At 40.8% G+C, this 27389-nt stretch overlaps 1 protein-coding gene across 4 annotated transcripts in view; it reads right to left on the reverse strand.

Annotated features, from left to right (window-relative positions):
- Positions 1 to 27389, reverse strand: part of Ankrd44 (ankyrin repeat domain 44) — a 278250-nt gene that overhangs the window by 113463 nt on the left and 137398 nt on the right. For all 4 annotated transcript variants that reach the window (XM_090354537.1, XM_090354536.1, XM_090354535.1 and 1 more), the window contains exons 3-4: positions 12672 to 12750; positions 3389 to 3459 (exon numbers count right to left, since the gene is read on the reverse strand). In XM_090354537.1, the coding sequence (XP_090210663.1) occupies positions 3389 to 3459; positions 12672 to 12750 (150 nt within the window). The remainder of the gene's footprint in view (positions 1 to 3388; positions 3460 to 12671; positions 12751 to 27389) is intronic.

Below are 27389 nucleotides of genomic sequence, written 5' to 3' on the forward strand. Positions count from 1 at the left end.
ACTTGCAATCTGAAAAAAAATACCAGATATGGGAGGGGGAGGGGAGGAAAATGGGGACAAATACAAGAGAAGGGGTATCAATGTGTGAGAAGTAATGTACCTACTATCTGGCGAATGTAACTGTAACCCCTCTATTCATTACCTTGATAATAAAAAAATAAAAAAATACCAGATACGCCAGATTTGGAGAGGCAAAGAAGTTTTGATGGGAAGAAATGTTTGCCATTTTGAGCAGACCAACATGTGGCAGCCCATGCTGAAACCAGACACACCCTTTACCAAATGCTGATAGCCAAATGGCAAAATATCAATACAAACCTTCTCTATCCTTTCCCCTAAAGCTGACTTCCCTTTCTCTATTAGTCAAGGAATCATATGATAAGAGAAATGGGACCAAATTCAAGCAAAGCAAGAATCTGAATACAAGGGTCCTGAAGCCCCATGGATGAGTTTGAGTTCAGGTATCTACTTCATAGTCAATTCTAACAACAAAGACAGACTACATTTTCCATAAGAAACTGTTTAGCGGGGCCGGGAGTTTGGCCTAGTGGTAGAGTGCTTGCCTAGCACGCACAAAGACCCAGGTTCGATTCCTCGGTACCACATACATTGAAAAAAGCTGGAAGTGGTGCTGAGGTTCAAGTGATAGAGTGCTAAGCCTTGAGAAAGTCCAAGGACAGTGCTCAGGCCCTGAGCCCAAGCCCACGACTGGCAAAAAAAAAAAAAAAAAAAAAAAAGAGAAAGAAACTATTTAGCTTGCTGTGTTTGCTATTCATATGAAATCATTCCCCATTGTGGTTTCATATCTGCTCAGGATTATTTGCAATTCAGGGTTTGTGTGCATTTAATTGCTTCCTAGCAAAAGGAATGCAAGATTTTTCTTCTCCCAGAAAACCTGCAAAGAAAGCTGGTTACTAGGAGAAACAGGAACATCAACCCATCCTTGGGCCGACTAGGTTCAAATGCACTAATGGATGAACTGGTGATGGATGGAAAAATGGATGTTTTGAAGATAGAAGCTTTTGCAGCTAGCTGATCAACACAGAGGGAGACTGGTTGGCAAGATGACCTAGTACTAAACTGATCTGCTATTTTCTTTCCCCTGGGACAGAGATCACAGATTTTATTTTCTTTGTAGTTTTATCAGAAATCATGGTGTATGGAAGGTGTGTAGTATATTGTTTTTAACTGAAAAAACAACCACACCTTGTTCTTGTGCAAGAAGAAACAAGTCTTCTATTTAAGAGACACTTAAGTTTATTAAAGATCAAATGGTCTTAAAATTTACCCCAGGAGAATAACCAAATATAGCAATGGCACTCACTTGGTACTATATGGAAAATGGGCTGCACAACTTGTGGATAGGGACAGCAGGGAAAAACTGGAAGAGGGTGAGGGAAGGGATGACATTGTCCAAAAAGAAATATACTCTTTACCTGACTTACATAACTGTAACCACCTCTATGCAACACCTTTATAGTATTTTTTTAAAAATTTAGACCAGGAAAGGCTCCCCTATGAAGGGTCTAATCTTATGAAACTGGTGTCACCATCATCCTGCCTTCTCAAGTAGCCTATGGCAATCTGTTTCCTGGTTTGAACAAAAATGACCATAAGAAGATTCTACATTCCTCAGTGTCTGTGCAAGGCAGTTGGGGAGGGTTTTCCTCCTTCATTACATGTGGTATTTGGAAAGTAAATACAACCAACCTCTTTCTTTTTCTTTTCTTTTTTTTTTTGCCAGACCTGGACCTTGAACTCAGGGCCTTGGCACTGAGTTGGGCTTTCTCAAGGCTAGAGCTCTACCACTTGAGCCACAGTGCCATTTCTGGCTTTTTTCTATGTATGTGGTACCAAGGAATTGAACCCGAGTCCTGGTGCATGCTAGGCAAGCACTCTACCACTAGGCCAAACTCCTAACCCCCAACCTCTTTCTAAAAACCACTCACATCATACAGACCGCAAGGAAGACAATGAGCACTACAGCGTAACCTAATAATGATAGGCTTTAAAAATACCAAAGAGGAAAGCTGGCACTGATGCCAGCCGTGGCCACTTGCAATCCCCGTGCATTTATCCCCCTGTCCCAGCTGTAGCTGGTAGCACAGAGACAACTTCAGTTGGCAAACCTCCCATGAAGGGTACTGATCCAATGCCCAGGACCTCCAAAATGAGCACCTTCTATACATGGTGGGTGGTGGGCATCTCCTCTGGCCAGGCTACCAGGCTGGTGTTGACCAGAGTTTCCACCCATCCTCACCCCTATCCCACAGTGCCTACTCTGCTATCCCTCATTCTACCAAGAAAGCAGTTGATCCATTTTCCATAGTTCCCACTCTCTTCCTTGCCCCTAAGCTCTAGACGTAAACAGATCATGATCAGCCATTTGTCATCCTCACTCAAGTTTTCGGGATTCAATAAAAAGCAATTTCTCGAATATCACACTCATTCATTTTAGTTCCAGAATGCACCCGTCTTGGGATACATCGGAAAACACAGATTCCTATCCCCGTGGAACTTGCATTTCAGTGACATGTTTGCAAGATGAGATGTGCTGAGAACTAACTAGCTCCCAGGACTCTTGCTCCTGGAAAGGCTCTGCACCTTCTCCAGTAACAATGCCACCCTCCACCCACTAGCTTCCTTTCCATCTCAGCCTCCAAGATGCCAGGCATATCTCTGCCTCTCAAATCACTGGCTCCTCTCCTTGTTTCATTGCAGCCTTCCCATGGACACCCTAACAACCTGTCACCACAGGGTCTTTCAGAAACAATGCTCTGAGGCTCTCACTCCATTCTGACCATCTGCCCACTGCCTACTGCTTGCAGAATATCAGGCTCTTGGCCACCTGCCCGGGCCCTACTCTCTTTCTGCTCCCCTTCACTACTCCACTCAGTCTACCTGAGCCACCACTCATTCACTTCCACACCTCTTGTCCTTCCTCCGTTTACCTCTGTGACTCAGCCCTTCTTTCTCCCGAGCTGCTGAGTCTCTGTGCATCCTTTAAGGACCAGCTCAACTGACATCTCTGTTGGGGAGACTTCCTCTGCACAAATTCCTCCAGCAAGCAGGTACTTGTTTCCTCCTCCAATTTATTCAGCTCTGATATTACACTGATCTGCTTCTTCTTCTGCCTGCTGCTCCCAAAAGAGAACCCCACTGAAGCTCAAGCTTCAAGCTCTCCAGCTCTGATTCCCTCGGACACCTCAGACCCAGATCCTTGTCCCTGACTCATCTGACAAGCAGAAGATGAGCAAATAAACATGGTTCATTGGTCATAACCCTCCTGCATTCAGAGCCTTTTGCTCACCGATGAAGATTCCAAAAGCATTGGAAAGAATTCCTGTTTTTCTAGACATAATAGACATTAAAGAAAGAAATTACTCACCTCACTTCTGGAAGCAACAGCCCGGTGGAGTGGGGTCAGCCACATGTTGTCTTTGGCATTTACACGAGCTCCTGCAACCAAGAAACACATGCTTAGAGGCAAAAAGGAGTCAAGGGACCTTCTGCTACTGTTGGGTAAATACTATATCTTGTTCCCATTTGCCAGATATAACCAGTAGCTTTGTTTTCATTTTGATTTCTTCTTCTTCTTCTTTTTTAATCAGTCATGTCCTGACAAGATGTATTTCTGTAGGACTAATACAATGTTTTGATAGAAATAAATAATCTTAGCCAGGCACTGATGGCTCACTCCTCTAATTCTATCTACTCAGGTCTAGGTGCTAGTGGCTCATGCCTGTAATCCTAGCTACTCAAGAGGCTGAGATCTGAGGATTGCAGTTTAAAGCCAGCCTGGGAAGGAAAGTCTGAGAACTGCTTATCCCCAATTAATCACAGAAAAAAAAAATGGAAGCAGAACTGTGGCTCAAACTAACAGAACACTAGCCTTGAGCAAAAGAAGTTCAGGGACAGTGCCCAAACCTTGAGTTCAATTCTCAGGACTGGCATATAAAAGGAAGGAAGCAGAAGGGAGGGAAAGTAGCAGGTAAGACATGTTCACAATTATCCATGAGAATGAGCCCACCAAAAGAGAAAGCGCTCAATGCAAGCTTCCTCTCTGGTCAGAAATGGAATGTTCTATACAAAAAGCTACAAAAGAGAAATAAAGAACTGAGTTAGGATATCTTTGTGGAGGCAATAAGAGGAATTCATTGTAGCCTAAAGTCTGTGAAGGAGCATGAAAAGTGAAGGCATGAATTAAAGAAATGAGAAAGTTGGGCCAGGGAGAAGAAAGAAGGAGGGGTAAGTGCCTTGAGTAAGTCAAGTGGAGGCAGAGGCTGACGAATCAATCTCTAGAAGGCAAAGGCCGGCTGAGAGTGGAAAAACAGAAGCCTTTAAAAGGCAACAAGAGGGGCCAGGAGTTTGACCTAGTGGTAGAGTGCTTGCCTAACATGTATGAAGACCCAGGTTCAATCCCTTGGTACCACATACATAGAAAAAAGCTGGAAATGGTGCTATGGCTCAAGCAGTAGAGCTCTAGCCTTGAGAAAGCCCAAGGACAGGGCTCAGGTCCTGAGTTCAAGCCCCCCCCCAAAAAAGAAAGAAAGGCAACAAGAGATTTCCATGGGTAAAAGTACCCTAGAAGTTTAGGTTATTAACAAAGTGAAATAAGCCATGTTGTTGTTTTTTTTTTAACCGAAGAGCAAATACTATTAGCAGCATTAATTGTAGAAAACAAGATAATCCTAAAACAGGAAAAAAGAAAATCCCAGCCAATTTTTGTCTGATTTCCTTGGCTTGACCTATATAGCATCAGGCATACAATGTTCTTTTTTTTTTAACAGTCCTTAGAGCTCAACTACTATAACATGCTTGCCAGTTTGAAAGCCACCAAAAAATTGGTATTTACTTTATCAAGATTAAAATAATTTGAGTGCTAATTCCACTAACTCCAGCTTGCTTAAAAGGGTTCCAACAAGCCTGGTGCTAGTGCCTCAGGCCTGTAATCCTAGTTACTCAAAGGCTAACATCGGAGGATTGTGGTTTGAAGGCAGCCTGGACAATGTGAGTCTTACCTCCAATTAGCCAGTGAAAATCCAGAAGAAAAGCTGTGGTTCAAGTGATAGAGTGTCAGCCTTGAGCAAAAGAGCTAAGGGACAGAGCCCAGTCCTTAAATTCAAGTGCTACTAATTGGCACAATACATACATGCATACATACATGCATGCATGCGCACATGCATGCACATACATACATACATACATACATACATACATACATACAAAGTCCCTTTCTATTTGTGACTCAGTTTCACAGGGCACAAAAAGCATGATATTTGCTCCACTGAGCAGAGGAACCTAAGTAGAGAGGCTCAAGAAAACAAAATTCCCACTACCTAAAACTAATTTTAGATTTCTCCTCCAAAGTCTCATCTCCAATAGAAAGGCAGTTGATTGTTACAAAGCCAGCTTTTCTGCTTTAGAAAACTAGATAACCGGGGCCAGGAGTTTGGCCTAGTGGTTAAAGTGCTTGCCTAGCATGCATGAAGACCCAGTTTCGATTCCTCGGTACCCCATACATAGAAAAAAGCCAGAAGTGGTGCTGAGGCTCAAGTGGTAGAGCTGTAGCCTTGAGAAAGTCCAAGGACAGTGCTCAGGCCCTGAGCTCAAGCCCAGGACTGGCAAAAAAATAAATAAATAAATAAATAAATAAATAAATAAATAAATAAATAAAAAATAAAAAAAAAGAAAACTAGTTAACTCTGAAAAGCAGAAGTACAAATGATCAATAAATATATGAAGAATCTGACCTTTTTAACTATAAAGAAAATGCAAATTAAAACTACACTTATCCCTGTATGTTTTTAGTTTTATACATTTAAAACATTACAGAAAGCTAGGTGCCAGTGGCTCATGCCTGTAATTCTACCTACTCAAGAGGCTAAAATCTGAGGATTGCAGTTCAAAACCTGCCCAGGCAGAAAAGTCTGAGAGACTCATTGCCAATAAACTACCCAGAAAAGCCCAGAAATGGTGCTATGGCTCAAGTGGTAGAATAATAGCTTTGAAGACAACAAAGAGGCTCTGGGACAGTGCTCAAGTCCTGAGTTCAAGCCCAGGACTGGCAAAAAAACCCATAACACTAAAATATGTGTGCATATATATATATGTATGCTTTTGCAAAAATTATTTTATATTGTACTAGCACTGAATTTTCTTGTTCCACCTGACAATACTATTCACTTTTTGTCTCTATCCAGTTTAGCACATGCAGAATGTGTTATGCCTTTTCATTGCTACCTGTGTTACAATGCATATATATGTTTATGTACTTCCTCTATTGATGAACATTTTATTTCTGATAACCCCATATCTAAACAATGTTTAAATCAAAACATGATAAATCATGGGTAATACATACTTTTGATTTTAGTTCCCCAAAGTATGCCAATTTATATACTCATGGTATGGAAAATTACTTAATTTCCCCTACATATTTATTGACATGATATTACCAGACATTTATAATATGGCAAATCTGAATTGATAACTGTATTATATACTTTTTTAAAAATCCATTAAAAGAATTAGTAGCCAGGTGCTGGTGACTCATGTCTGTAATCCTAGCTACTCAGGAGACTAAGATTTGAGGATCACAGTTCAAAACCAGTCCGGGCACTAAAGTCCTTGAGACATATCTCCAATTAACCACCAGGAAACCGGAAGTGGCACTGAGGGAGCGCTTGAGTTGAAGAGCTCAGGGACAGTGCCCAGGCTGAATTCAAGCCCCATGATCCACAAAACAAACAAACAAACAAAAAGAATGGGTAGATTTCATGTTGTTTTCCCTCACTTGGGAACCAAATGAACAAAAAAATTTCTGGAGATTGTAGATATATCTATTATTTATATTTCAGCATTTTATACATATATATATGTGTGTATGTGTGTGTCCAAATGAATCAAACTATATATATACATACATATATATGAATATAATCTGCAGAATCTATTGTCTATCAACCAGACTTTAATCAAGCTATTTTAAAATAATTACTACACATTTGGAGAAAAACTGACATCTATTTTTTTTGTTTCCCTGTCTAATAATAAAGTTGGGTATCTTCTAATATCTTGTGTATTGTCTACTTGAAATTCATTTTCTGAGAATGGCTTGTTTCATATTCTTTCCCTATGTCTCCCATTTTTCTATTATTTTAAGATTTGTATTCACAAACGTATCATTATTACTATCATCATTATCTATATATTCTGAAAATGTTGACTTTTATGTCAATCCAAATGTGGCTTTTAATATTAAAGTGCTTTACATTCTAGAGCTGGGAGCCCACACGTGCTGGGTGTTTCAAGTAACGTGCTGGGATGTGACAGCAGCCTTGTTCAGTGCAGCCTCAAGTCCCTGGAGAAACTGAAAGATGCATAATTAGAAATCCAGCAAATGGCTCCTTTCAAGCCCAACTCTGCCCTCCATCCAGCTGCCCTCCTCCTCTAGAAGAATGAATAGGCAGCTGCCAGGACAGCCTCCTCTCCTACCCCAGAAATCATTATGACAAAGGCAGAGTCTCGTTTGAGCGATTTCATCATTGACATCCACTGCTGCCTTCCCTCCCCATCCTCTTCCTCTGAACACTTCAGAGAAGTCTTATTTATCACTCACAGGGAGGCATCAGATGGCTTGGGCTCTGAACTGAATATTTATAACTGATTTTTCCAAAGGCAGCTCCATGTTATTTACCTGCCTGTCAGGCACCATTGTACACTGAAGGACACGGGCTAAATGTCTAATGATTTAAAGGCAAATGCTTTTTATCCAAGAACATTTTATACCTTACTCATGAAAATAATCACTAGACTATACTGACTCCTCAGAAATAAAGGCCCCACTAAAAGTGACAGGGCTCAAACCCAAACAACAAATCAAGTAAGTCTGCTCTTCATCTTATCCTACTCCAGCTTAATTTCATTCCCAAGAGATCAAGAGTGAAAAAAACGCTGGCATCTTCTCCAGAGATAGAATTCCTAGTCTCTTAGTTTTATCATCTAAGAAAAAAATACAATGAAAATAAAATGTGTAAAAAATAATAATTCAAAGCAAGTAGTGTGATCAAGGTGGGTAGAATGTTAGGACAACCCTACAGGACAGAGAAAATAGTCAATTCTGCTTTATCCAAAGTTTACTGTTTAATTTTTGGAAGAAATAAAATGAAAGAAAGATCATATGAAATATGATTATAATAGAATAAAACCAAACTCTTGATTTTTCTTTTTACCAACAACCTTGTAGCAGCACCGGATCACTGTCCTTCCAGGCAATGTACCTGTGTATAATATTATGCGTGTAGCAATTGTTCCAAACATATTTGAAGCCAGACTTGGAGCTGCTCTCAAAGCTAGTTCAGACATCTGCCAGAGATGCTATTACTTCATAAGGTCACCACATTGGTGGATCAAAATCACCCTTGCCTTCTTTAATCACCCCACTTATATTGCATTGAAAAAAAAATCAAATGAATTTTTTTAGGCCTAAAGGAATCAAAAGAAAGCTGTGCCACCAGCTCTTCAGGCAACTGGCATTACAAGTGAGAAGCATATTTTGAAAAAAAATCATATACTGACATTGGTTTGGTGGTTACATTTTAATAATTCCTTTTATTGGGTTGTTGCACCTCACAAGCATCTATAGAACAGCATTTTCTTCCTTCAATCCAGGGCCCAGTGGCCCTTGCTTATTCCTGATCTTTCGTGGGCTCTGCTTCTAGTATCTCAACCCTGGTCTCAACTCTCAGCCACTGATAGATTCTCATGGATACCACTGGCCTCAGTCCTGAGGCTACTGAACCAGTGTCCAAACAAGAGCTAGAGTCAGAGGGAAAATCAAGTCAGAGTCTTGACAGGCAGTGTTAAGCAGGCAAATTTTTACTCTTAAGACTTGTTTCCTTTTGTCTGATAAGAGGCCTTCCATCTGACTAACAGAAGAACACAACAATAAGGAATTTCACCATGCTCTGAGTTGACACAACAATAAAAAACACTGCTCCAGTGCACTGTTCTGGCAAGGCCAAATTATTTGTCCAGCATGGAAAGCCTTAATAATTCATTTATTATTATTTAACTAGAAAACAATGTGGTTGGTTGGATTCCCACAAGGATGAGTTACTAGACTAGAGTTCGTATTTGAAACCACTATGTTCTTACAATGGTATTTCTTTAGGTATATATAAAATACCATTGAAAAAAACTTCACAGAAAATAAAAGCTATATGAATTTCAAAAGTTAGCCTTGGATTCTCCACAGTTGGATAATATTGCTAGAACATTCCCAATACACTCCCATGCTCTAAGGCTTTCCCTATTTGATGGGGGAGGGTGGCAAGGAGGAAAAGAAAATTCCATAGCAAGTTGAACCAAAATTATACTAAGAGATTAACAGCTCTGTAACTCTAAGACCAAATAGGTGTACAAGGTCAAGATCTATGCAATAGTATCATAGAAGGGAAACAGGCTCTGTTGAAGTGGGGGGAGGTGGGTCCAGGGCAGAAATGGGAGTGCTGTGGGAGGGGGTTGGGCTAGTCAGGGGAATTAATGAGGGTGGATATGGTCCAAGTAGTTGTTTACATGTATGGAAACAGAAAAACAAAACCTGTTGAAGTTGTTGAGAGGAAAAAGCAATAAGGGAGAATAATGGAGCCAGTGAGAATATACTGAATATATTGTATATATGGTATGAAAATGTCACGATCAAACCCCCTGTACAAATTATCTATGCTAATATTTTAATATGCATATTATACATTGGTAGTATTTGGTGTCATCACAGTAAACAATGGGCAAAATATGGAAACAAGACAAGCTGGAAGAAACACTCATCCTTTAAAAGCTTCTTAAAAGCATACAAATCTCTCTTCAAGCAAAGACTAAGAATCAGATAGCACACTACTGTTTCTTCTCTCCCTTGCAACATGGCTCTTCCGTTTTTTTCCTGATTTATTTAAGAAAAGAAAAAAATGTATGCAATAACTTCTCTTGGCTTTATTGAATCAACCACAGTTAGAAAGAGCCTGGCGGTGGACTCGACACTCTTGTGCAGCAAAAGTGAAGTCAAGTTTCTCACACCATCACAGATCTCATGTAGGTCAAACTTCATGATGCTGAGTTACAGCCCTCCCAGATGCAGAAACGGCACAACAGCACAAAATTTGGATCTAAGACACAATTTTGAACGTGCTCGTCTAACACAGGTCAAACATCCCTTATCCAAAATGTCAAAGCCAGAAATGTTTCCAAGTTTGGATTTTTCCTTTGTTTTCTTTTTCTTGGTTTGTTTTTGAATTTTTGAACCACTGGGCATATTTCATGGATATTACAGATATAATCAATCCTATTCAGGAAATTCATGTATGTTTCATACATACATTATACACTCAGATTAAGATAATTCTACACAATACTTTTATTGCATCTTTTTATTTTGACTGTGAGCCAGCACACGGGGTCAAGTGCAGAATTTCCTACATGTAACATCATGTGAATACTCAAACAGCTCTGGATTTTGGAGCATTTCAGATCCCTTTTGGATAAGAGTTGTTCAGTGTGAACAATATTTTTAGGTGATGGTACAGTATGGGGATCATGAGGTATCTAATCGCCAATGACTCTGCCTACAATTTTCCGATTTCAGCTGCTTGGGCAACTGGCCAGGCGTGCACTGGCTCTTAGCCATAAAGTCTGTGCCAACACCAAATAATACATGTTTGTTTAGAACACAGTCCTGGAACCTCTTCAGATTTGTCACCAAATCTGCTCTCAAGAGCATAAGGAATGTCCCATACACCCCTCCCCCCAATCTAAGCTGAGCTTTCTGTGTGATGGTTAAGAGCATGGGACACACATGTTTTCAGGCACAGAACACTTATTTCCTGGAGAAACCCACCTTGACAAAGGAACAACAACCAAACTAAGATACCCCACTCTTCTCGTATATGACAGCGCAATCTCTTTTCCACAGTGTCCTCATCTGGTTAAATACATGTATCAGCCTTTACCTAGCACTGCTTACTCTGGAGTTCTTCAGTTTCCCTTTACTACTGCAAACAAAGCCCAGATCTTTTTTTTCTTTTCTTTTCTTTTTTTTTTTTTGGTCGTGGGACTTGAACTCTGGGCCTGGGCACTGTCCCTGAGCTCTTCAGCTCAAGGCTACCACCCTACCCCTTGAGCTCCGGCCTCACTTCCCATTTTTTTTTCTGGTGGTTAATTGGAGATAAGAGTCTCACATTCTTCAGTGCCCGGGCTGACTTTGAGCCGAGATCTTCAGATCTCAGCCTCCTGAGTAACTAGTATTACAGGCGTCAGCCACCATGCTGGGCTCCCCAGACTTGGCCGTTAGCCTAGTCTGCCCACAGAGGCATTTCTCCAGATTTGAATCGTCCTCAAACCAAAACCAGGAGAAAGATAGACAGCCTGTCTGTATGATCCTCGAAATCACACACACACACACACACACACACACACACACACACACACACACACGCTCGCGCATGTGCACATACTCCAGGTCATTGCAGGGATTTGTCTACAAACACTGAAGGACAAGAGAGAGAGAGAGAGAGACAGACAGAGAGAGAGAGAGAGAGAGAGAGAGAGAGAGAGAGAGAGAGAGAGAGAGAGAGAGAGAGAGCGCGAGAGAGCGAGAGCACAGTATGGCTTTGGAAGCCTGTTTGGTGCCTAGTAGTAAGCACAGGTTTCTGGAATGAAAACATTAGCATTTTAAAATCCGTTGTATAGGCTGGGAGTATGACTTAGTGGTGGAGTGCTTGCCTAGCATGTACAAAGCCTTGGGTTCCATTCCTCAGTACCACATACACAGAAGAAGCCGGAAGTGGTGCTGTGGCTCTGGTGATAGAGTGTTAGCCATAAGCAAAACAAAGCTCAGGAACAGTGCCCAGGCCTAGAGTTCAAACCCCAGAACTGGCCAAAAACAAAAACAAACAAACAGAAAATCCACTGGAATACTTCAAATACACAAGATGGAAACAAGAATTTCACGAAGACGAGAATGCACAGATCAGATTAAACACATGTGCCATATTTACTCCTTATTTTATAGCGCTGTAGTCCTCCTTTTTATAACCTGCTTTGAAGACATTTCTCACTCAACTTGCTCATTCAGAAGGAAGCTCTATTTGGAAATTGATATAGTCCCTACCCAGTCTTCCTACTTTCATGACACAGAGTGGATCAGTCTTGTATCCACAAGCAAACGTGTTGTTGATGATGTTGTTTATAACATGCACTGAGCATATACACTCTAAGAAAACTCTTACAACATAACTATAGTGTGATATATACAATATCTACTTGTGGTATACACAAACTACATGGAGTGCAAATACAATGTGTGTTTGAGCAGACTATGAAGCAGTTTTCTTTTGTTTCCTTTTTATTTCATATAATTAAAAAAAACATATCCAAATCTACTGACTTTGTCTATAATGTTGGGCCTGAGTAGCTACACAGGAATTAAACTTTCAATCAGTCTTTTTTGGAACCTTATAATAATTACTGTCTTTCACATACAAATAAAATTGCTGATTGAATAAACATCCATTAGCACAGTACAGAAATTCTTCTGGGGTTTAATGTACTCAAGCTAGTAAATTGGTTCTTTAAACTTATACCTGCAGTGGAGTTTTCAGCATAGTGATTATTACCTGACAGAATGAGGAGTTCGATGATCTCTGCATCTCCCAGAAACGCGGCCACATGAAGGGGAGTTCGTTTCTCTGAATCCTGAAATGAACAACGTCAAAGGTTATACAGCAAACCAGTTGGCAGACGCAGGTGTCTTTTGTGGGCATACTTAGTGCATGTTCACATGTTACTCACTCTGAGATTAATGCTTGAGGAATGAGCTTGAAGGCCAAACACCTATTCAGGGGAGTCCTAGTTACACTTTTCTCTGAGCACACCTGTCACCTGTACAAAATATTCCATTTTCTGTGGCTAAGTGTGGTTTTGCCTGCCTGCTCTTTTCACTGAAGCCCAGATCAGGTCATAGATGGACCATCCTGCACTAGATGATGAATTTCACCTCATTTCTAAACCTTCAGTATGTTGTTTTTTAAGTGTCTTGGGTACTGGTGATTCATGCATATAATCCCAGATTCTGCAGTGACAGATCTGAGGATTCAATTTGAAAGCCAGCCTGGACAGGAAAGTAGGAAAGTCCATGAGATTCTTATCACCAATTAACTACCAAAAAAAAAGAAAGAAAGAAAAAAGCATGACTCAGAGCTGTGGCTCAAGTGGTAGAGTACTAGCCTTGGGCAAAAAAGCTAAGGAACAGTGTCCAGGTCCTGAGCTCAAATGCCAATACTGGCATACCCACAAAAGTGCCTCAAACTTCTCCAACCTACCTTGATTTGTTTTCTTTCCAAGAACAGAGTAGAATTAATTGTTGAAAAGAACATTAAACAGGAGTACAGCTTTTATTTCCCCTTCTTGTCTTCATCAACTATGACCTAAGCCTCTGCTCACTCCCATAGTACATATTGAATGCCTGTTCTGTGCCAGGAAACTAGAACTAGTTCTGGTGACAGAGGGAGTACCAGTGGGAATAAATGACACTTCAGATGGTGACAAAATTTAAAACAAAATGGGATTAAGTGATTATAGAAAGCAGAATAGGCCATTCATTTTAGATATTAATAAGTCATAGCCTTTACTAGGGATCAGTCCTTTCTCTGGATATTGCTAGTTACACTGAGATCTAAGGCAGATCTGCTATTTGTTTTATAGATGAGAAGACCTTGGCACAGAATGTTCTCAGGATCCCACTGGGATCTTGCACAGCTATGGAAAACCTTGACTGTCACACTCTGGCCTAAGTCCTGGCCAGGTATTTCACATGTGCTGAGAGGTAGTATGATAACACACATGGGAAAATGTCACTCCCCATTGTACAAAGTAGCAGTGATTTTATCTATCTTAGCAGACCAATAAGAGGACTCTGGGTAATGGAAATAAACAGAGCCACAGGATGCATGCTTAGCCAGCGCTCTACTACTGTCATCAGCAGGGCAGGTGATGGTGTCTTCCCTTCCTGACTCAAACTTCCTCCAGGTAAAGATCAATTGTATCCCACTTATCCTCATGGCTGCGGCAGAGCAGCGGTTCTGCACACACAGGCTGAACAGGCTGGTCCATGCACATGGCTTCCTCTATAACCTCCCCCTCCACTACTCTGGGATAATAGTAACCGGTGCTGTATGTCCTGTGGTTTCTCCTACACCCAGCATGCATTTTTAGTTTCAAGATGTTTGGATTCAAAATTCTGATCTGAATCAACATTCCTAGTCTCATTTCTGGTCCTGGGGCTTGAATTCAAAGTCTGGGCATTAAATTTTTTTGCTCAAGACTAGTGCTCTACCAATTGAGCCATGGCTCCATTTCTGGCTTTTTAGTGAGTTATTGAAGGTAAGAGTCTCCAGGACTTTTTCTGCCAGGGTTGGCTTCAAACTGAGATCCTCAGCTATCAGCCTCCTAAGAAGCTAGGATTATAGGTGTGAGCCACCAACCTGTTTGGCCCTATTCTCACTTTACTGGGCTGAGAATAGTACTATTTTCTCACAGTGCAGGCCCTCTGCTCTTTCTCTGTCTCTTTCACACTATTGCTTGTAGGCATTTTGTGACTCAGGAGGAAATAACAACAAGAATATAGTCTTCAAGTCAGTCATTTGTTAGAAGACTTGGTAAATGGTTTGTGAAGGGATGAACTAACACTATATAAATAAAAAGAAGAGTTCGAATTAGCTGGAAACTTATATTGTCCATGTATATTATTAACAGTTACTCTGGATAAATGGAAACAACAGTCATGTACCATAAAATAATGATATAGACTGGATAATTCAGTCAGATATATAACCAAGATGAATGCTATTATGGCTCTATCATTATCTCTTTGATTCAGTGCTTGAGAATATATTTGCTAACTTAAGAAGCAAGTATATTAATTACACAAATTATTGAGACCAGACTTAAACACAATTTTTTTCTACTTAATCTATTTGTATTTCATTTTTTACTTCATTTTTTCTTTGAGTCTTTACTATAGTTAAGTTTTTTCTCTTGGGTTTTGGGATAAGAGTTATGTAATGATATGTTCTTCTTTGCATTGGATTAGATCCAGAGTTTGGGTCAGCAAATTCAACCTTGTCCAAGTGATTTTAAACAAGGTCTCTTCCAGCCCAAATTGTGACTTCATTTGACCTGAAGCAAAGGCAATGATGGTTGAAAACCTGCCCTCAAATTAAAAGCCCAAAGTTTTTCAACACTCTCCCTGCCTTGCAAATTTGATTGCCCTGTCATTATATGACTAGTTTTGCTGATTCTGTACCCCTCTCTATGACACAGCTTGTTCAAACAAAGGTTCTACAATATTAAAAGGGTGTGTTCTATGCAATCACATAATAAAAATTCTTGATATGAATCCCAGTGTTGCTGTTAACATGCATTCAAAGGTTTCCTGCAGCCTCTTGGACAATGATGACAGTTGACACTCTCCTTAAGAAACATGGTAAGGGGCCAGGAGTTTGACCTAGTTGTAGAGTGCTTGCCTAGCATGCACGAAGATTCGGGTTCAATTCCTTGGTACCACATACATAGAAAAACCCAGAAGTGGTGCTGAGGCTCAAGTGGTAGAGCTGTAGCCTTGAGAAAGTCCAAGGACAGTGCTCTGGCCCTGAGCTCAAGCCTATGACTGGCAAAAAAAAAAAAAGAAACATGGCAAATGAGTAATTGCAGAGGTAACCTGTATTACCAAACCATTTAGTTCACTGATGCAGTGAGTTATGAATAACCATATATACCCTTAAGATCTTAACCAAAGTAACAATGTTTCCACTGTTGAACAAGAGTTGCTCATACCCACTTGCTAGCAAAGAACCCCAGAGATGTATAAGGATCAGGTGTTGATCATGTATAAGGGTCAGGTGTTTGATCATGTTTCATATGTTGCAGTTAGTCAGAAAGTTGTGATACATCTGCTGCCCAAGTAGAAGGATACTCTACTTTGCCACAGACAACAGGGGTAGGAGATGCAATGATAAAAGGAGGAGGTATGTGATAGTTCTGAAGAAAGGAGAATGACAGTAATAAAGCCAGTAATAATGAGTTTTAGGCCAATGTGAACCCTAGAGCGTCTAGAAAAAAAACCAAACCAAACATAATTATAGGGTACTTTTATTTTAGGTCATTTTTTTCCAAAATGCCTTTTCATCGATTCTATATTTCATTCTATACTTAATCATCTAACACCCCCAGCAGGGAGCCACATTTTATACAGCAGTATTCTTAAGTCTCATTATCTTCATTTAAAAGATGAGGAATTGAAGCCCAGTATATCGTTGAGCATCTAATTCATAAACATCCATTTGCTTACCCAAGACATCAAATTGATGTTTAAGAATTTTTCTTTATAAATTACCTCTCTTTATAAAAATGAGAACAAGAATATCACCTTAAAGGCTTTGTTGTCTAAAATCCTTTGACCATAACTTCCAAAAATCCTACCTACACACACACCAAATATGCAGATATCCTTTAAATGGAGCTACAAGAAAATCAAACAGAAAGGGGACAGAAATGGAAAGGGAACTGGGAACCAAACCTGGAGATACACAAGGATATAAGGCAGGAGAAAGTTAACCTATCAGGAGACCAAAGACACTGACTGGACTTGGTGGGAGATGGATAGAGAACTGGACCTAAGATCTTCACATGAGAAACCCTAGAAGTAAAAGCATGGAATCCCACAGACTAATGGTTTTTGGTTAAAGGAATAAAAATATCTACACTAAGCACCCACACCCCCAGAGTTTGTCCTCTGTGGTTTGGGGCTGTGAATTTATAATTTACATGTTTAGTCTAGAAACTTCTAGAAACATTCGGGTTGAAAAGAGGCATAAAAATAGATTCTGGACATTTTACTCTTCGGGTGCTTAAAGGAACCAAATCCTTGCCAGAGAAATGCATCCTCCAGTAGCCAACTTGGAACATAACAGATTGTGTCCAGGACAGATGGACTTCCTATCCTGAGCCACTGCTCAGGGAATGAACCAAAGTCAGCACACATAACCTGCAAGGACCCAAGATAATAACAGACTCAGACAGAGATTAGGAAAAATGATTAAAACAAAGTGAAGAAAACATTCATTTTATTCAAACAAACAAACAAAATTGCCTGTCCTGATGGGCACACCTGTAGTCCCAGAACTCAAGAGGCTAGAGGATTTCTTGAGTCCAAGAGTGCAAGGACAGCCTAGGAAATATAGAAGACCCCAACTCAACATAAAAATACAAGTGGAACTCATAGGCACAGGCAAAAGATTCCTGAACAGAATCCCAGGGTCACAACAGATGGAGAGAGACTTGATAAATGGGACTACCTAAAAATAAAGTTTCTGCACAGATAAAAGTATAGCTACTAAAGTAGAAAGACAGCCAACCAACTGGGAAAAGATATTTATTAATAATACATCTGACAAATGCTTAATATCCAGTATCTACAGGGAATTCAAGAAACAAATCCCCCTCCCAAACCCAATAAACCATCCACTAAATGGGCAAGGGAACTAAAGAGAGACTTATCAGAAGAAGAGATTAAAATGGCAGAAAAGCATATGAGAAAATGTTCATCATCCATGGTCATAAAGGAAGTGCAAATAAAAACAACCCTAAGATACCACCTTGCACCAACAAGAATGGCCAAGATTTTGAACTCAGACAATGACAGTTGCTGGCAGGATTGTGGAGAAAAAGGAACCCTACTGCACTGCTGGTGGGATTGTAAACTAGTTCAGCCACTCTGGAAAGCAGTGTGGAGGTTTCTTGAAGAACTGAAAATTGACCTTCCCTACAATCCCGCCATACCACTTCTGGGCATCTATCCTGAACACCATAACCCAAGATGTGATAAGGACACCTGCTCAGCTATGTTCATCTCTGCACTATTCACAAAAGCCAGGCGATGGAAACAATCCAGATGCCCTACTGCAGATGAATGGATACAGAAAATGTGGTATAGATAGATAGATAGATATAGATATAGATACAAAGGAATTCTACATAGCCAACAGACAAGATAAAATAATGGCATTCACAGGGAAGTGGATGAATCTAGAGCGAATCATGTTGAGTGAGACAAGTCAAGACCTAAGGAACAAAAGGCGCATGGTATCCTTAATATGTGGCTATTAAATCCAAAGAGTACAAGAGCGAGGACTCAATAACTGCATACCCAAAGCTATGGGCATGGTAATGGAAATATAAACATAACTGTATAGACATAAAAACCTATGACTCTATAGACATAATGTTTTATTTCATAAATTAATATGTATCTATGATATACAAACCCTTAGTCTAATTTTGATTATGTTCTAAAAACTAAGTGCCAATGATTGTATATAGAGATTCCCTTCTTGAACACCTGTTTGTTAAACATGTCATTTGAAATATGATGTAAAAATCAATGTTAAATGCACCTTCTATCTGGCAAATATCATGTAACCCTTTTACTAATTACAATAAAAAATTAAAAAATTAAAAAATTAAAAAAAGTCTCCTCCTATAGAAAAAAATCAATGTTAATAAATTCTTTAATAAAAAAATACAGGTGGAACAATACATATAAAGGAAGGGGTGGTAGAGGTAGGTCATACTAGCACAACTAGCACATTATATTGTAAATCACCTAACTATGGCCTAAAAGGATAAAAACTAGAAGAGTCAAAAAGAAAGAAGGAAAAATAAGTATGATGACTTAGCAATATGTTTTGTGGGGTTTTTTGTGGCTATTTTTTGGTTTTTGTTTTGTTTGTTTATTTTTGTGGGCCATGGGACTTGAACTCTGGGGCTGGGTGCTATCTCTGAGCTCTTCAGCTCAAGGCTACTGCCCTACCCCTGGAGCCACAGCTCCACTTCCTTTTCTGGTGATTAATTGGAGATAAAAGTCTTTAGTTCCCAGGCTGGCTTTGAACCATGATCCTCAGATCTCACCCTCCTGAGTAGCTAGGATTATGGGAATGAGCCACTGTGCCTTGCAGCAATGTGTTTTATAACTACTTATTTGACCATATTTTCTAGATGTGGAAATTTACTTAGAAGCCATACTGTGGTAGCTATTAGAGATGCATAACTGAAATCATCCAGTTCTGATACCAATTGCCAAACTTAAGATATTGGACCAAAAATAATAACAGGGAAGTAGAAAATTGTTACATTTATCCTGTCAAGTGACTTGTGAAAATTATCAGATATAATAAATGTCTTAGTAAATTCTTTGCCAAATTCATCCATTTATGGAATTCCAGGACAGAAAGTCTCAACAGACTAAATAAATAAATAAATAAATCTCTCTTGGATTGAGAAATAAATGTATCTTGCCCTCAACTCCATACAAATCCTACTGGCTCCAGCTCATCTGAGAACCTTGGTAACCCTAGGTCAGACTTCCAGGTCACTCACAGAACAGGGCCTAGGTTTTACAGGATGACTTACAGGGTAGATTTTGGGTAGAAATTATAATCTCAGCCTGGAATTCACAGATTGAAGTGAAAGATTCAACATGTGACGGATACTAGGTTTTCTCACTAGGACCAGGCCAGATCCAGCATAACATTCAGGCAAAGTGGGTAGGTTTAAACATTCAAGTCATTTGCATCTGTTCCCACCATTTACCCATGTGGCTTCTTGTGATGATATGTGGACTTTACGACACCAATAAATACAAGAAAAAAATAATACAAATGCAAACACAGTAAGACTAACACACCAGAACTGGTCCATAATTTCAAGTGGGCATAATTTCAAACAATTGCCCTGTATTACAAAAAGAAAGGATCCTTTTTCAATTACCTACTCACTCCAATTCAAAATGGCCCTTTTCACACAAGTTCAGACACACAAGAAAAGAGAAGATCCAGGTACCTACAGGAAATAGAAAGCTAAGCCCTCTCTTTCTATGAATAGTCAAAGATACACACAGCCAGCTGGGGAGAGAAACATTTGCAGCATGCTGTAGGGAGATCAGGAAGTTTCTGAGTCAACTGTTTACCAAAGAAGGAGCAGATGAAAGCAAATAAGGAACTTGAAGTATCCCTGCAGAAACTGAATTTGACATGGACTGAAAGGCTGTTCTGGCTGCTAAAAATACTATGCAGACAGACAGGCGCACCCAAGTGTCTGTTTTGAAGAATAGGAATTGATTTATCACATACTTTGGAAATTCTCAACTAGAAGACTTTGTTTTCTAAATATCTATTATAAAATGACCACTCTCTCCTATATATGAATAGCTTACATACCAAGGCAGATTTATGTAGCTAGCAATAGTAGGAGAACAAGATCATGAACCACAGAAGTTAATTTCCCATCTTCCACCCAAACTCCCCCTGAACTCAAAGACCCCGGAGAACAACTGACAACTCATACTCCAGAAGCTTCACACACAATTCAACAGAGATCACCAGAAAAGTAGACATCTGAAGAAACTGAACACCAACTAGAATCCTAGGAGCTGTTCTGAATCACATGAGAACAAGAGCCAAAGCCACTGACTGAAGTGACAGATATTCAACATGAGAAGGATGTCAGGTCTTCAGGTAAGGAACTGGAAAGCTATTAAAAAATAAAAACTTAAGGAGAGAAAATAAATGTTATGTTGCTTTGCAAAAATTTCTGTATTTGCTTTCATTTTTAACACCTCATAAAATACTTCGGAGTAATTCTGTATCGAACTTACATGTGGCATTTTTCTATGTCTACTCTTAAAATTGAAGGGTCATGGTCCAGCAATGCAAACAGTATAGAAAATAATGAAGAAAGAGAAAGTTGGTGTGTGTGTGAGAAAGAGGGGGCGGGGCGGGAGGGAGAGAGACAAACAGACAGATAGGCAGGCAGACAGGTAGGCAGGCAGACAGATAGACATATGGACAGAGATAGAGATAGTCAAGATGGATTGATTTTAGTTCCTCATAGTTACACATAGTGTTTCAGTGCCTATCTCTGTATAGTCTCTGAGCAAAGTGGAGGGTTTCTCTACAGCAGATACCAAGAAAAGGCAGTACTTGATCCTATAGTTTATATATGCATTTAGTCTTATTAGGTACTGCCAATTTGCTTTCAGGAGTTTTACTAATTTCTACTCACACAACTCAAGTATTAGTTCCTTTTCTCAATACCCTTGCCAATATTTGGTGTACTGTGCTCCTCTTTGTCAATGTGATGCACTCAGCTGTTCTGGTTTCTTCAGCTGCAAACTATGCGAGCATTGCTTTGCCCATTATTGAATTCAGTTATTCTTTTTCTTTCTTGTGATATGGAGTTCTTCATATTGTTTAACTCAACTTTCAATGAAAACTCAAGCAGTGTTCTCCTAGACACACAGAGATGGATCAATGCTTCCCCCAAGAAACCAGATGAAAAAACTTCAGACTTATAATACTGTTCATCTTTTGTGTATGCAGGAGTTCAAGGTCAGCCTGGGCACTATAGTGAAACCTCATCTCAAGAGTACAGAAAAAAAGAGATAGCTGGTGTTTCCTTGTTTACAGTCTTCACCCTACACGGGTAACAACACATCTGCCACCTAGGGTTCTACCACGGTATTTTCACACATTACCCAGTTGGCATTCAACCCATCCATCTGCATGAGAAACAGTAGCACAATTTTCTCTATCTAAAAAATACTCACAATATAAATTTGGCTCTCAAAATTAACACAAATCCTTTCTCGCCTGGGATGTGGTGCAGTTTGTTTCTCAAAGGACTACCCGAAACATTCCACATCAGTGATTCTGTATCCCTGCTCCCCTAAAGGCCTCCTTTCTCCTTCCACCTCAGTAATTCAGCACGGAGAGATCTGGCTAAATCCTGAACAGCTGGGAGCTTCCCTGGGGATTTGAATCTTGTCCCCTTTGCTCCTCTCCTAAGCTGAGACCTGTGATGCCTGCTTAGGCATCCTCAAGCCAAATTATCCTCACCAAGTATTTCTGACAATCAACAAGAGAATTTTGTACTCCAAGACACACGCTCAACGAAAGTCTCTCCTTAGTCACTTAAAGGTAAATCTAAGACAGACTTGTGAAAGTTTTGGGGTAGATAACCCAGAGGTTAATTTCCTTTTTTTCTCTTATATTTTTATTGTAATTAATAGAAGGGTTACATTATATTCACCAGATAGAAGGTGCATTACTTCACATACATTGATACCCTTTCTCATCTCTTGGTCCCCATTTCCCTCCCCCACCCCCACCCCTCATCTTGTTTTCCCAGAGGTTAATTTCTATATCACCAAAGAAGGAAACATGTAAGTATGCCCTTTCTAAAAGGACAGAAATCCAAATGCACGCACTACACTGATTCCTATATAGAGCTTTCTGCTTAGTGAGATTGACTGCAAGAAGGCTGATATGGGTAGTCCAAGAAGTGGGAGACTGTCTGCTAATATAGTTCTTAGAGGTAAGGGAGAGACCTCTTCACCTCCAGGGCCATCTCAATAAGCATCAAGAAGATGATCACTAGATATGCATGTGACCTTCATGCAACGGGACTTCAGAGAAGTCATTTCCCTAATCCAATCTTTAAAGGAATGAAGAGCTCCTGAGAATCCTTTTCATGACCATGTGGCTTCTAAGAAGGCTTCTAGAAGAATAAAGGAGGCAAGAAGAAGGTCTTCCCTTATAAAATCTCCCACACCCTTGTTATCAACACCAAAAAGATACAGAGAAGTAAAGTCCATGAGGGGACTAACCAATATATATATATATATATATATATATATGGCTTGCTTGCAAGTATTACAACTTACACATTTGTAGAAATGAGTTTAAGTGTATTTCGTTCATCATACCAAATGCATTTGTGAACATGAGCTGCATATTAAGTGATATATAATTGACTGGTTTTCCATTGGATTATAAAATAATAGCTAGAAAACAGGTTTCTGGCAGATGAAGATCCTGGGCTCTTAGCCCTTGGTAGCTCTAGACTTGAGGCCTCCATGTCCCTTTCTAAGCACTCTGATCTAAAGATGGTCAGGGGCAGGCCTATCTCTCTGGCACATTAATGTCCACTTCCTCTAGACAGGGACATTGGTCAGCTCACATTCTGGCTTAAAAGGCTATTCCTAGGCACATGGTATCCTTAATATGTGGCTATTAAACCCAAAGAGTACAAGAGCGAGGACTCAATAACCGCATACCCAAAGCTATGGACATGGTAATGGAAATATAAATATAACTGTATAGACATAAAAACCTATGACTCTATAGACATAATGTTTTATTTCATAAATTAATATGTTTCTATGACATACAAACCCTTAGCCTAATTTTGATTAAGTTCTAAATACTAAGTCCCAGTGATTGTAAATAGATTCCCTCCTTGAACACTTGTTTGTTAAACTTGTCATTTAAAATATGATGTAAAAAGCAACATTAATAAATTCTTTAAAAAAAAAGAATGCTAGCCTCAGAATAAAGAGAATCTGAAGACAAAAAAAAAGCTATTCCTCCATCAGCCATCAGCTACATACCAGTCCCACAGTCATGGCTGCCACTATTTGCTTTTTAAGCACAACTATTCTGACATGATTCTCCTTCCTACCTTAGAAGTGACAAGAGGTTGGGAGTTTGTTTTCTGAATGTCAGCAAATCACACCTACGAAGCCCTATGAGCTTTGACTTACTTTCTAGGTAGGATCTTTGGCAAAACCTCTTTACCATGCCAGGACAACTGGCAGCTGTGCCTGATGTCCAAAAGGAAAGTGTCAGATGTTTTCAGTGTATGATGTTTTCAGTCATGGTACAAAATGGCTTCCTGGAGATACAGGGACATTTGATATAAGGATAGTATTTATCTTAAAACAGAGAGCACTTGGTTTGGGGTCTTGAAGTCTCCTAGAAGAGTCCTTTTGCTCTGAGCTTCAGTACTATTTTGTCTGAAACCTCTCTGGCCTCACCACACTGCTTCTACTCTATACCACAGGCTTCTGGAACAAGGCCATCACAACAGCCAGCTCGCCCTTGCTTCTTCTGCCTCCACCCACCTGGGCAGGGGGTGCAGACATAATTACTCATGTCTGTATCAATACAGTACCACATTTGGTATGCAGACCATATTCAATATAAGTCTTGGAGGAATTCAGAGATGTATGACTTGATTTATCTTATCCATTCTTAAAGTTTATGCCCCAACCAAGATGAAGATCTGCCTATATGAAGGGGCCTTCAAGTTTCTCTGTTGAGACAGAGAACTGTCATGAATAAGGGTCTGGATCCGGGGAGCACTGTATTCGCTTGTGACTCCGGGCCACCTCTAAACTTAACTGAGAAGAGACAGCCCCTTCAGCCCACCAGAAGAGGCAAGGGGGGGGGAGAGAGGGTGGGAGAGGTTGGCCTTGCTGCAAATCTCAGCCCTTCAGCCTATCAATCATAGGTAATGATTTACACCTTACTTTATCCAGAAGGTGAAGAAAACGGGCTTGCACAGAAGACCAATGTGTGCATCCACAACACTCCCGAGCATTCTACGAGGGCATCTACATGTGCTTCTATGGTTTCTATGACTGCTCTCCTATCACAGTGAGACAGACCTAGAGGGTGACATTAATGTGACATGAGGAACGTCTAAAAATGCCAGTTCCTAGGATCTCTGGGGATAGTCAAACCAGGACAGCAATACTGACATCTTTAGAAATATGGACCATATGCATGAAATGATTCAAGGCTCGCTGTGAAATGAAGCTAGTTGTGTGAAATATGCCCAAACATGAGAAACATAGGTATTGGAACAAAGTCAATGAAATTAGAAAGAACCATCGGTAACACTTATTAGCAGGCCAGAGAAGGCCCCAAGTAGGGAGAGGGAAACACTGCTTCTTACAGGACAGGTTAAAGAGACTGGCATCGGGGAGCAGTCCCACGTGGTATTAAGGAAGAACAACAGGAAAGGAAGCAGGTTCACAGGCGATCCTTCAACAAGGTTCTAGGGTGAAGCTCCCAAAGCAGCTGAGGTGTGCTGGGAGAACTGGGCCCCAGATCCACCATGTTGTTGTTACAGGCAAGACTCCATGCTCATAGCAAATCCAGTTCCAAGGATGAGAAGCTACTGAACTTCCTACCTGGCTCAACAGGGGACTCTCCACATCCCTTGGGTCACTGGAAGCCTGGATACGGACACTACCTGCTACCTCTGGATAGGGGACTATGTCTGGATCACAGGCCCCCGTGGTGAGTGGCTGCCACTCTTGGCCACTCTCCCTCAGGAAGCACAAGGTCAAGGGTGTGAGCTGAAGAGGAAAAGGGAGGCAGCTGTTGTCTTCCTGTTGTCTTCCAGGAATGGGTGTTGCCCTTTAAGGAGTCCCTCCGTTCTCTGAGGGATGGTACCTGGCCCCTCTGGCAGTTTAAGCATTTTCTCCAGCTGGAGTGAAGTGTTGAGAAGAGTCCCTTCCCCATAGCACTGATTTATTAGTGAGGAAAAAAGAAGTACAGGAAGATTGGGTCTCCATGCTAAGACTGGAAAGTGTTGGGCGAGGGAGCTCTCCATACCCTGCTGGAAGGCTACAGGATCATAGCACCTCCAACAACCTGCTCCTCTGCTGGCCCCAGGACCCTTGCTTTCCATCCTCATGCCTGCCTTCATGCCTGTCTTAATGACCCCTCAGCTGTCTTATTTGTGAATGAGTGTGTATATATGTGAGTATTAGCACATGAGCCATGGTTCCACTTCCAGCTTTTTGCTGGTTAACCAGGGATGGTCTCTCAGATTTGTCTACCCAGGCTGGCTTCGAACTTGTCAGTACTAAGATCTCAGTCTCCTAAGTAGCTAGAATTATAGGCATGAGCCACCAGTGAGATGTCTCATGTACTTTGAAGTCCAGTCTTAAACTCACCCCCCTCCCCCTGCCTTTCCTGGGCCTTCCTCCAAGCTCCCTGCACTTGATTTACACTTGGTTTATTTAGCCTTGGTTTTTAGCAGCCTCTGTGAATGGTGGTATATCCTAATAGGTTCTGGAAGTCAAGGATCAAATTCAAACTCCAACCCTGATGTATACTCATAGGACCCTGGGCCTTACTGAACGAACACTTTTCTAATCAGTTGTTTCTTGGTAAAAGGAGAATAACACTGTCATCTCACTCTTAGGGATTTGTGAGATGAAATACTGCTCATAAAGCTTTTGGCACAGCACCTCCTGTATGGTTAAGAATCCACAAACATTACTCAGAAGGCTGAGATCTGAGGGTCCTGGTTCAAAGCCAGCCTGGGCACTAAAGACCATGAGACTCTTATCTCCAATTAATCACTAGAAAAGGGTAAGTGGGGCTGTGGCTCAAGGGGTAAAACAGTAGCCTTGAGCTGAAGAGCTCAGGGACAATGCCCAGGTCCAGAGTTCAAGCCCCATGACCCACACACACACACACAAAAATCCACTCATTGTTCCTACTCCTCAGATATGCCCCATGTGAATGCTGATGGAAACAGAGAGAGAAGGAACAAGGTACAGTCAGAGGTGGGGAAGGATAAGGAGGCATCCCATCCCAGTCTCATCTCATTTCCAAGCTAATCAAGATGACATCCCCCAAACAAGAGGAGAGAGAACACATGCAGATGTGGTCCCATGACTGGAGTTGCACAGGATCAGAAAACAAACTGGGAAGAAGCCAGTCACTGTGGGAGGGGTGTCACCTGGCAAGGGAGCTGACTGGACAGGTCTCTCATCTTATTGAACAAAGCTCATTGCTGCCAGAGTCACTTGTAATTACTGGGGTGACAGAAAGGTAATGAGTACCAACCACAGTGAGTGAGCGGCGCATCACCTGCGGCCTCTCTGGTTTCCTGCCAGTGAGCATGTATAAGCTGCTAGGCATGGAGACTGGCACTCAAGATTAGCACGCTAGATGCTCAGAAAATGCTGTTCTGTCTCGAGGATGATGAAGAGATTCACCAGCTGTTGGGAGTTTTCTGGGAAAAAAAACACCCTAAAATACAATTTATGGGAAGAATTCCTAGTAAGATGCATTACTAGCATATACAATGTGAGGAACCATGTACCCTAAAAACTAAGAAATAAAAGAAATTTATTTAGATGTGGCAGCTTTTCTGTTGGTGGTGGTGGTGGTCATGGGACTTGAACTCTGGGCCTGGGTGCTGTCCCTGAGCTCTTCAGCTCAAGACTACCACCCTACCCCTTGAGCCACAGCCCCACATCTGGTTTTCTAGTGGTTTCTTGGAGATAAGAGTCTCACAAACTTTAGTAGCCAGGCTGGCTTTGAACTGCATTCCTCAGATCTCAGCCTACTGAGTAGCTAGGAATACAGGCGTGAGCCACCATGCCTGGCTTGTGGAAGCTTTTAAATCTTGACTTT

Source organism: Megascapheus bottae, chromosome 21, assembly GCF_031878675.1.
Source record: "Megascapheus bottae isolate mThoBot1 chromosome 21, mThoBot2.hap1, whole genome shotgun sequence".
NCBI classification, from domain to species: Eukaryota; Metazoa; Chordata; class Mammalia; order Rodentia; family Geomyidae; genus Megascapheus; species Megascapheus bottae.